At 49.5% G+C, this 12,203-nt stretch overlaps 1 protein-coding gene across 3 annotated transcripts in view; it reads right to left on the bottom strand.

The window, feature by feature from the left end:
- Positions 1–8,668: 8,668 nt before the first annotated feature.
- The window catches only part of CAPN6 (calpain 6), a 68,731-nt gene continuing 65,196 nt past the window's right edge, over positions 8,669–12,203 (bottom strand). For all 3 annotated transcript variants that reach the window (XM_082488393.1, XM_082488395.1, XM_082488394.1), the window contains one exon: positions 8,669–12,189. In XM_082488393.1, the coding sequence (XP_082344519.1) occupies positions 12,007–12,189 (183 nt within the window). In that variant the 3' untranslated portion in view covers positions 8,669–12,006. The remainder of the gene's footprint in view (positions 12,190–12,203) is intronic.

Here is a 12,203-nt window from a genome sequence, read left to right as displayed (position 1 = left end):
CTGCCTGTTGTGTCATTTGTCTGGCCCAGCCGTAGCCTTAGGGGTCAGGTACAGGCACTGCTGCTACTCCTGCTGAAGTCAGTGAGGATTTGTTTGTCTGCCCCAGTGACAGCACACCGGGTCGCTCAATAAGCGGGTGCTGATAATGCCCTGGAGGCCGCGGGTGTCCCTGGGCCGAGTGGGTGGAAGGGAGCTGCCCATTGTTCTTGTTCTCCATCATGCAAAACTCTCCAGGCCAGAAGTTGGTCAACACAGCAAACCTGAAGCATGCAAGTCTGTTACGTCCATGTCTGCTGAGATGTTTGACCTTTGAGCTTAAAGTGCACAAAGGCAATTGCTTTTTGTCACAGTTTGTATGTGTTAAGCAATGCTGCTAAATCAGTCTGTAGCACAGCCACAGGGAAAAAAGTCTCCCCGCTCTTCAGGTGCAACTCTCATAAGCTGCCGTGTCCACCTCGGCAGGTGAGCAAGCGGCAGGGCAGCTGCTGTCGGTGGGAGGTAGTAGCAAAGGACTGCGCACAGCGTAGCCCCCGGTGAAGAGAACACCTCCTCTGGGCAGAGCCCAGGGTCAGTGAAGTTACTCTGGTGCTGCGTCTGCACCGCAGATGCGCATGGTTGGGGAAGATCTGCAAAAGAATTCTGCAGCTCTTGGCTGGATCAGGATGTAACCGACGCTCAACTCCAGCTTAGTCCGAAGCAACCAGTTTACACCTACGCTGGTGTCTGCTAGATTTTTCTTTCTTCAGGGTATCCAGACAAAAGTAAACAGAGGAGGAGCCTACATTTTCATTGTTTATCAGAAATGTATCTCATTTTGCTGTACATTCCTTTTTTAGGACGTGTTATCTGTTTAAAAAAAAAAAAAGACAAAGAAAAAAAGAAAAAACAGAAAAAAGAAAAAGATAAAGATAAAAAACAAATGTGTAGTGAAAAATCTTCTGTAACTTTGGATGAAGAGGTAACTGATCTTTTTAAAAAGAGAACTAAGTTATTTACTTTGTAAATGTGCTGATGGCATGGATCCATCTTACTGACCTCAGCATCCTTTTTTTTAAGATTTTGCGTTTTGTTTCCAATATTAAGTTATTTTAAATTGTGGTTGAAGCAATAGAAAAATTGAAATATGGATTGTGCATGACTGTGTCTTGAGTGTAAAAATATTGCAGTTTGAAACTTGGACCTAAAGTATTGCAAATAAAAGTTATAAATACCAACAGATTGTGTGACTGCAGCTTTTCCTATAGGATTTGCCGGTGCTGTTTGACAAAAATCGTGTCAGTCAGGGCTGGCTGAAGATACACCAGCCTCGATCATCTGCAGAGTCAGAAAGATTTCAGCTGTATGGCCATGCGTGCCTGTAGCTTTGTCCTGTGCCACGAGCGTATGATGTCATGAAACAGGACTTTGCTGCCACAACCCCATTTTTAGCCTCTGCTACTGGAGCTCCTTATGTCCTCTGTCCGTGCAAGCAGACTGCCGGCCCTTCTGCTGCTCCCCAGCTTGCACAAATCAGCAGAGCGCTGTCATTCTTCCAATGCATTGTGTCGCCATTGTTCTGTATTTACAAAGAACCAACCCCTCCTCCTGATGAACATGGTGAGTTACACAGACCATGATTGGCCATGTTTCCTGCCCAGAAATCTTTGAAACAGCTTATTGAACACCAGTCATGTCAGCTCTTGTACTGCTGCTCACACAAAGCTGTGGGCAAAGCACGTGGCCGCGGCTCAGCAGTGGAGTGATGCTGGAGTCCAAGGTCTGTAGGCAACCTGGGCCCCTCTGGATGGACCGCGAGTCCATCACTACCTGCCGCGCTGTCAGCACAGCTGTGGGTTTATCTCGGAGGTACTCCGTCTCCACAGGTTTCATCCATATGTGCCAGCGGGGGGGGGGGGGGGGCGCAGTGGGGGCTTCAGCCCCCCGTGTTGGTGAACATGACCCCCCCCCCTCCCCCCCCCGGCTCCATCGTCCCTCAGCCTGGCATCCGCCCTAGGTCCCCTCTCCTGGTCACACGCGGCTCAGTGTTCTGGGGTGAGTTCGGCTCCTCTCCAGCCCCAGTCCTGCACTCTGCTGAGGCTGCTCGGCCACCCCTGTGTAGGTGTACGTGTGTGTACACAGGGAGCTAAACGAGTAACAAATTCTCTAGTTATCTACATACACTATAGTGTACAATGTATGCATTTTATAACTGCATAAAATATGTATACACATATACAGCCATATATGAAAAAATACATTATTATAAATGGCAAGACAGTGATGCCATTATGCAGTATCTATATTGTGCATGTCTATAAATTAGATCTAATACTACTATAATGCTAATAAAGAGTGAGACAAAGCATGTTATATGGTTAGAAAAGGGTCTTACAGAGAGACCCTTATGTAATTAACACACTAGCCCTTTACATATACAATATATACCTATGTTAAATATGTCTGTCTATATATTTACAGTGAGAGCCTTATGTGACTATATAGCTCAGTCTAGCCCTATACATCTATATATGATACACACATACAGTGAGACCTTTACAGAACTGAACAAGTCTCACAGTCTATCTAAAGTATAGCATATATATAAAATCTGATAAACAGGCATACATAGACATATATATACACATATATGAGATTGTTATACTCTCCCCTGGTGATCGAGAAAGAGACACCCTTCTCTAACTATGTAACTTTCTCCATTTTATACATAGAGGGTTTAGAGGTTCCTGAAGTGTGTGGAAGACAACTTCCTAACACAGCTGGTGAACGAACCAACTAGGAAAAGTGCCCTACCAGACCTACTGCTTGTTAACAGAGAAGGTCTTGTGGGGGATGTAAAAGTTGGAGGTCGTCTTGGACACAGTGATCATGAAATGGTAGATTTTGCAATTCTTGGAGAAGCAAGGCGGGGAGCCAGCAGAACTGCCACCTTGGACTTCCGAAGGGCAGGCTTTAGCCTGTTTAGGAGCATGGTCGAGAGTGTCCCTTGGGAGGCAGTTTTGAAGGGCAAAGGTGCCCAGGAAGGCTGGTCATGCTTCAAGCAGGTACTCTTAGAAGCACAGGAGAAGGCCATCCCCAAGTCCCGAAAAACGAGCAAACGGCAAAGAAGACCAGCCTGGCTAAATAGAGAGCTTTGGCTGGACCTCAGGAAAAAAAAGGAAAGTTTACATTCTCTGGAAAAGGGGGTTGGCAACTTATGAGGCCTATCAAGATATAACGAAGATATGCAGGGGGAAAATGAGAAGGGCCAAAGCTCAATCAGAACTCAGCTTGGCCACTGCAGTTAAAGATAATAAGAAGAGATTCTTTCAGTACATCAATAGAAAAAGAAAGACCAGGGCAAATGTAGGCCCACTGATGAAGGAGACGGGTGCCCTAGTGGTGGAAGACATAGAGAAGGCTGAGTTACTGAATGCCACCTTTTCTTCGGTCTTCACTGCTAAAGCTGTCCCTCATGAATCCCAAACCCTGGAGGCAAGGGGGAAGATCTGGAGAGAGGAAGATTTTCCCTCAGTTGAGGAGGACCGGGTCAGAGATCACTCGGCCAAGCTGGACATCCATAAGTCCATGGGCCCTGACGGGATGCACCCGCGAGTGGCGAGAGAGCTGGCAGATGTTATTGCTAGACCACCCTCCGTCGTCTTTGAAAGGTCATGGGGAACAGGAGAGGTGCCGGAGGACTGGAGGAAGGCCGACATCACTCCAATCTTCAAAAAAGGCAAGAAGGAGGACCCAGGGAACTACAAGCCAATTAGTCTCACCTCTGTCCCTGGGAAGGTACTGGAGCGACCCATTGTGGATGTCACCTCCAAACATGTTGAGGAACAGGAAGTTATTGGAAGTGGTCAACACAGATTGACCAAGGGTAAATCATGCTTGACCAATCTGACAGCCTTCTATGATGTTATAACTGGTTGGCTGGATGAGGGGAGAACCGTAGATGTCATCTACCTTGACTTCAGCAAGGCTTTTGACACTGCCTCCCATAACATCCTCATTAGCAAGTTGAGGAAGTGTGGGCTAGAGGAGGTGACAGCGAGGTGGATTGAGAGCTGGCTGTGTGACAGAACTCAGAGGGTTGTGATTAATGGAGCAGAGTCTAGCTGGAGGCCTGTAACCAGCGGTGTCCCCCAGGGGTCAATACTCGGTCCAATCTTGTTCAACATATTCATCAATGACCTGGATGAGGGGAGAGTGTATCCTGAGCAAGTTCACTGATGATACCAAACTGGGTGCGGTGGCTGACACTCCAGAGGGCCGTGCTGCCATCCAGCGTGACCTGGACAGGCTGGAAAGCTGGGCAGAGAAGAACCTAATGAGGTTCAACAAGTGCAAGTGCAGGGTCCTGCACCTGGGGAGGAAGAATGCTAGGCACCGGTATAGGTTAGGGACAGACCTGCTGGGAAGTAGTTCTGAGGAGAAGGATCTGGGGGTCCTGGTAGGTAGTAAATTATCCATGACCCAGCAATGTGCCCGTGATGCCAAAAAGGCCAATGGAATCCTGGGCTGCATAGGGAAGAGTGTGGCCAGTAGGTCGAGGGAGGTCATTCTCCCCCTCTACTCTGCACTGGTGAGGCCAAAACTGGAATAATGTGTCCAGTTCCGGGCTCCCCAGTTCAAGAGGGACAGGGAAGTGCTGGAGCGAGTCCAGCAAAGGGCAACTAAGATGACTGAGGGATTGGAGCATCTCCCTTATGAGGAAAGGCTGAGAGCGCTGGGACTCTTTAGCCTGGAGAAGAGAAGGCTGAGGGGACACCTTATTATGGCGTACAAGTGTCTCAAGGGTGGGTTGAAGGAGGATGGAGCCAGGCTCTTTTCAGTGGTTCCCAGTAACAGGACGAGGGTCAATGGGCACAAGTTGGAACACAGGAAGTTGCGTTCAAATACACGGAAAAACTTCTTTACGGTTCGGGTGACAGAGCACCAGCAGAGGCTGTCCAAGGAGGTTGTGGAGTCCCCTTCTCTGGAGATTTTCAAGACCCGCCTGGATGCAGTCCTGAGTGATGCGCTCCAGGCAATCCTGCTTTGGCAGGGGAGTTGGCCTAGATGATCTCTAGAGGTCCCTTCCAACTCTGAAGATTCTGTGATTCCGTGATATGTGTATGGAAATATTTTAATATATGTGTGTATATAGAGATATACACACACAGCCCTCAAACAAATACATAATTCTATATTCAGTGTATATATACAGACCCTTATAAAACAATCTCTATCCATCCACATATTTTTAATATATCTATATACGTAGATATAGCCCTGTGTGTATACACATATTTTTTATTATAGGAAAGAGCGTGCAAGCAACTCAGATAATATCTCTCACTATCCATGCATGTTATATATGTGTGTTTATACAAAGACATCCAAAAGAGATAGACCCTTATAAATACCCTTATGCAACTGTATAACATACATTCCAGCTACCTGTATTACAGAATATATACATAGAAACATAGAATCATAGAATTGTCTAGGTTGGAAGAGACCCTTGGGATCATCGAGTCCAACCATCTACCCTACTCTACAAAGTTCTCCCTTACACCATATCCCCCAACACCACATTTAAACGTCTCCTGAACACATCCAGGGATGGTGACTCAACCACCTCCCCAGGCAGTCTATTCCAATGCCTGACCACCCTTTCTGTGAAAAATTCTTTCCTAACATTCAGTCTAAACCTACCCTAGCGGAGCTTGAAGCCATTCCCTCTTGTTCTGTTATTAATTACCTGTGAGAAGAGACCTGCACCAACCTCTCTACAGTGTCCTTTCAAATAGTTGTAGAGAGTGATGAGGTCTCCCCTCAGCCTCCTCCTCCTCAAACTAAACAGTCCCAGCTCCTTCAACCACTCTTCATATGATTTGTCTGCTAGACCCTTCACCAGTTTCGTTGCCCTCCTCTGCACTCGCTACAGCACCTCGATATCTCTCTTGTATTGAGGTGCCCAAAACTGGACACAATACTCGAGGTGTGGCCTCACCAGTGCTGAGAACAGGGGCACAATCACCTCCCTACTTCTGCTGGCCACGCTATTTCTAATACAAGCCAGGATGCCGTTGGCTTTCTTGGCCACCTGGGCACACTGCCGGCTCATATTCAGCCGCTTGTCAATTAGAACCCCCAGGTCTCTTTCTGCCAGGCAGCTTTCCAGCCACACCTCCCCAAGCCTGTAGCGCTGCATGGGGTTTTCGTGGCCCAAGTGCAGGACCTGGCACTTGCCCTTGTTGAAACTCATACCACTGATGTTGGCCCAGTGATCCAATCTATCTAAGTCTCTCTGCAGAGCTTCCCTATCCTCCTGGGAATCAACACTCCTGCTTAACTTGGTGTCATCTGCAAACTTGCTGATGATACACCCTATGTCCTTATCAAGATCATCAATAAAGACGTTGAACAGAAATGGTCCCAACACTGAGCCCTGAGGCACACCACTTGTGACCGGCCACCAGCTGGATTTAAATCCATCGAGCACCACTCTTTGGGACCTTCCAGTCAGCCAGTGCTATGTGTATACACACGTACATGTGTGTATACACACACAGACCCTTAAATGTTCCCTCTCTCTAGCCATTTATGTACTATTTTTATATATTTTATATACACACAGACCTTTCTATAAATCTAAAAGACTCTAGCTATATGATGTATCTTTATATACAGAGATATGTTGCCAAAGAGCCGCAGATCACTCAGACAGATCTCTCTGTGTTTATATACACACATACATAAAATATATGGGGAAGGTCCCCCGAGCCCCGCTGTACCGCACAGCGCCCTCACAGCGCCGTCACATGACGGACGCCATGTCCGTCCCACTCTCCCCTCACAGCCCCCGCCACGTCCGTCCATTCTCCCCTCACCTCTCCCCTCACAGCCCCCCCGCCATGTCCGCCCCACTCTCCCCTCACAGCCCCCCCGCCATGTCCGCCCCACTCTCCCCTCACAGCCCCCCCGCCATGTCCGCCCACTCTCCCCGCACAGCCGCCCCCCGGGGTCGCACGGGGAAGATGGCGGCCGCCTCACCTCCTGCGGGGCGAGCGGCGCGGCGCGGGCGCCCCCCAGCGGCGGCGGGCGGTCACGGCGCAGCGCTGGGCGCGGGGACCCCCGGAGGAGGAGTGGGGGAGAGTCGGGGTCGGGGCCGCGGGAGCGGTGGGCACCGGCTGAAAGGGCAGCGCCGCCGCTGGAGCTTTTCCCCACGCCCGGGCCATAGCAGGCGTAGTGGCCGTGAGGCGGGCGGAGGAATGCAGAGGTGAGTGCTGCGGCTCCGCGCTGAGCACGCGCCCGCCCCGCCAGGCTTAACGCTGACTGCTCTGAGGGAGAAAAGCAGTTCGGCCTTCGTAACTGGTACGCGCGGTACCCACCTACCAACAGCCGGTTGTTTTCACCAGAAGCTGCGAGAAACGATAACACAACACTCACAAATGCTGGCTGGAAGCTGCACCTCTGGGTGCTCACCATTAACACAGAATCTTAGAATGGTTTGGGTTGGAAGGGACCTTAATGATCATCTCGTTCCCCCTCCCTGCCCTGGGCAGGGACACCTCCCACCAGCCCAGGTTGCTCCAAGCCCCGTCCAACCTGGCCTTGAACACCTCCAGGGATGGGGCAGCCACAGCTTCTCTGGGCAGCCTGTGCCAGGGGCTCACCACCTCAAAGTGAAGGATTTCTTCCTAATATCTATTCTAAATCTCCCCTCTTCCAGTTTGAAGCCATTACCCCTCGTCCTGTCACTCCCCTCCCTGATCAAGAGTTCCTCCCCAGCTCTCCTGTAGCCCCTTTAGGGGCTGGAAGGGGCTCTAAGGTCTTCCCGGAGCCTTCTCTTCTCCAGGCTGAACAGCCCCAACTCTCTCAGCCTTTCCTCACAGCAGAGGTGCTCCAGCCCTCGCAGCATCTCCGTGGCCTCCTCTGGACTCTGGGGCACCCTCTGCACCCCAGCCTGATGCTGTGGGAGTCGGGCTGTCCATCTGCCCCACAGCCATCCTAGGGTGGGAACACAAAATGGTGAGGATTTAGTTGAGACAAACAGCAACAACATGGGTGGAGTGGAGCCCTTCCAGCCCCGACAGCACTGCTGTGCAAGGGCTCAGCACAGTCAGGCCATCGCTCCCGGCAGAGGTGACCGCTCTGGTGTGCCAGAGGAGACCAGTAAGCGTCAGCCTGATGAGCAGGGGAGTCGCGGGGATTCACAGAGCTCATCCTGGAGGAGGGAAAGGGAATGGGAATACGGCAGTGAGGACAAAAACTGGGCTTCGCTAAAACAAGCAGCATTTTAAGTAAACAATGTAAATAGCACTCTGCTTGGGGCCGAGGGCTGGAGAGTCGGTCTGAATCACACCATAAAATCTAACAGGACTCCTGAGACACTGCTGTTGTACAAGGCAGGGAGGGACAGGAGGAGTCCCCAGACATGGGACTTGGTCTTCCTCAGGATGAGGGACAGCAATGAAGGCGACAGTACAATGGCGGCCGCGATAAGCTGGGAACTCATCGTGGGAAAGCAGGGAGCAGTTGGGAAGTAAAAGGCAGGTGGGGGGAACTGTTCAGTGAACTGCTGAAATACGTTTTTCTTCTTGAGCAAGCTGAAAAATGTCATTTGGGTTCATCCCAGAACAATTTCTTTTATCAGAAACCAACTGTTTCATTTCAGAAATTACTGAACACGTTTTTTTTTTGTTAACCTTTTATTTAGATCACTTCATATTGAAAAGTAAAGAAAGGCTGAAATGAAACATTTTCCAACTATTTATTTCCCTGTGGTTTAATTTTGGGTGCCAAAACTCTCTGTTGAAGGTGGCCCAAGTGCAGTCCCCCCAAAAAACCCCTCGTAGTTTTACCACAAGTTATCATTAATTGTTAAAAAATACTGCCCAGCTCTGGTAACATTTGAGCTTAAATTCCTGCATCTTTCTGAACAGGCAATCCTCTCATCTCAAACATATCACATTTATCTCCCCTGGGAGCCAAAACCCCACAGAGCTGGCTTTGCTTTCAGTGTATGGCAAGATGTTCAACAGGAGAAAGAGCCCGCAGAGCAGCGGGCACCATCTCCGTCCCGGCCCAGGCTCTCTTGCAGGGAGCAGGCAGCAGTGCAAGTCCCATTCAACCTGCTCTTGCCCTCGCTGTACCCGGGATCGCTGCCATCTCCCATGTGCCGGGGTGGGAGGAGAAGCCAGAACCCTCTGTACATCAGCACAGTCAGTCATGTTCCCAGGTTGGATCAGCTCCTGCGATGGGTAAATCCTGCCTGCTCCAACCACTTCTAAAAATTAATAAATGCAGAGGTACTGACATGCTGCTTGGTCTCGGCATGCCTAAGCGTCCCACAACTACCAGCACTGCACTGTGATACCATCAGGGCAACGCTGAGAGAGCAACAGAGCTCCATTTCCAGCCTGGCCAGCGCTGGTGTTCAAGGGCCCCCTGTCCCCATACCATGGGGACAAACAGTGGGGATGTCTTGAGCTGACATAATTACCAAGGGCTAAAAATCATCTACTTTACTCACTCCGCCCTGGCTCCCTTCCTTGTCAGGCAGTACAGGACAAAGAATTGCTAGTCGAGCACCCTCTGCCCTGATGATGCTGGGGAGAGGCCTTACACAGATGCTGAAATGGGGTGGTGGTGCTGGGAGCTGGAGGCCAGGGCTGCAGGGCTCAAAGCAAACAGCCAAGGGACCCCCCTCCAGCCTGGAGCCGAGATGGCTTTGTGCCCTCAATGAGCTCAGGCAAGCTCTCAAGTCAGGGAGGCATAAGCCCCCCGTCTCCTGCCGGCTGCCTCAGTTCGCAGAAGGGAAAGCAGCCTGGCTGCTGTCTCCGAGAGGAACCTTCTTCAGGCTGAACACTGACCCAAATCAATCATCTGGCCAAGCCAACCCCTCCTTGCTGCACCCATCTCATACGGAACAGACCCTGGAGAAAGTCTGTCTGACCTATTCTGCTCTGCCTCAGTGTGCTCTCCGGCACACCTTGCTGCCCTATGAATTGCAGTGCAGGGCTTCAACCACGCGGGAACGCCAGCATGGTGCTCTCCGCCCGTATGGCGAGGGTGTGCCAAGGGGCTGCAGTCACCCCTCGTGCCACTCTACTGAGAAGCAGCTACCGTGGCATAAAGTAGTGTGTGAGGACAAGCGAGGCAAACAGGTCTTGGCACAGGGCTAGGACAGCCCAGACTGAGTTGCAGTTCCCTGTGTCGCTTGCCTGAGCTCTGGGCTGTAGGAGAAAGTTCATGGATTTTTTAAAAAATTGCAGTTTACAAACATATCTGAGAGTAAGCAACTCTGAAGCTATGAGTTTACAGAGAAGAATTACACTTGCCTGTGGGGCTGTCAACCACGTGTAGTTCACATCTGACAAATGCTCTGTGTGCAAAATGGCTTGAGCCCAAGCTATGTAAAAAGAGAGCTGCATTTAGGTACTTGGTACATGCAACTAAGCTGCTAGCGGTATAATATCATTCATAGCCTTACATTCCATCTCCAGCATGTCAGAGAAAGCATTTCCTACCACAGCAATGATCCTTTGGAGCCCTAAGGAGATTTCAAAAACCTGTTGTGAAAACATTAACTCTACTGAGGGCCATTTTATAAATTATAAAAATTGCACAAAATGGCTGAAGTGGTTACGAGGTACACAGAAATCCAAATTTCCTGGCTGTGCAAAACACAGAATAGTCATCCTTTAGCTTCACTTTCAAGACCAAAATTTGCAACTATATAAAATCCATTTCCCAGAGGTCTAACACAGTGAGCCTCTCACACTGCCAGAATCACTGTGCAGCTTGATAATACAGAAACGTCTGCTCTGAGGAAACCCTGCCATCCGGCTATATGCAAAAGTTAAAAGAAAGTTTGTACCGGAACCCTGCTTTGAAGAAAATGTGAAACAACACCTGTCCTCCATTATACCCAAGTAAAATTTCATCAAAGATGTCAGCTCTTTCAGCAATAAACCAATACAAAATTTCAAGAGTGAATCTGCACAGCATTTTTGTTTTACAAACCCATCCTTGTCATGAGCTAATTTTGTCCTCTTTCAGTCTGGTGCTACCCATCACATCTAATGAAGCAAAGGGAGTGCTACTCCATTTTTAGCATCGTGTGGATTAAACAAAGCCTCCTTAGCAAGGGGGCTCCCATTACTGAATTTGTCCTCTGCATGAAACCACAGCTGAATTATGAGGTGCCCTTCTCTTGGCCAGAGATATCAACTTGTGAGTCGTCACCTTGAGGTGGAGAACAAAAGAGTAAGAAAGTCAATCTGAGAGCCTTTATGTGGGCAAAACGCTTATTTGCTGTGGTGTTCAAAGAGGCACTGCAAGAGCTGCCCTTCTATTTTAATGCTGCCCTGGCGTGCCTGGTCTTAAGGCTGTGACCAAACTGCTTGAGTAATGACATTTTTGCCAAGGAACAGAAACATCTGACCTGTAGCAATAACAATGAAATTCATCAAGAATTTTATATGCCTCTATGGGGAAAAAAATTCCAATCAAAGCTTAAAAAAAAGCCCCTTCTAAATACACCCTGGCAGTGAACAAGGACTGAGCCATGTGAATCCACCTTGTGCTTGCCACCCCACCAACCTGCTGGTACGCGACCATGGCGATGCAGCCATTCCTCCTGCGTCCAGTCCCACTGCTGAGAACAGATGCCGATGTGCTGAGAACTTGTGAGAACAGTCACGTGTTCTTCCAGCTTATGTGCCAAGAGCTCCTGAAAGATGCTGCTGGGAAAGATGGTCACATCTTCACGAGCTTATCTGCTAACTTTGGCCTCTCTTCTACTGTATTTGCTGTATCATGAACATATATATGTATAAAAATGTATTTTTCCCTCCTTAAAAGCCTCTCTCCCCATTATCCATGATAATGTGGAGAGTTAGAGGGCTTTTTCTTTTTAAAGCGATTATGATTATGGGCAGCCTTTGCTCCCGAGTCATTCACACAGAAAGCACAGACGAGCCCCCCTGCTGCGAGGTGACAGCTCTGTCTGGCTCTGCGGGGCTTTGGTATTCATAGCTCCACGAGGTCATCGCTGGAAAAAACCTTGACGGTGATGTGACCTGGCACCTCGGCTGCTTCTCGGCTGCCTCTCCCTCGGAGCTGCAGAGTCTGCTCTTCTCTGGGGTCACTGGGTGAAGCTGCCAGCACTGCTTGTCCGAGGAACTGGTCACACAAGATGTTGCTGTTCCAGACCTAGAGACAAGGGA

This window comes from Vanellus vanellus (genome assembly GCF_965231255.1).
Source record: "Vanellus vanellus genome assembly, chromosome: 10".
NCBI lineage: Eukaryota > Metazoa > Chordata > Aves > Charadriiformes > Charadriidae > Vanellus > Vanellus vanellus.
Note: the sequence above shows the minus strand (reverse complement) of the source record. Positions and strands in the feature narration are given on the sequence as shown.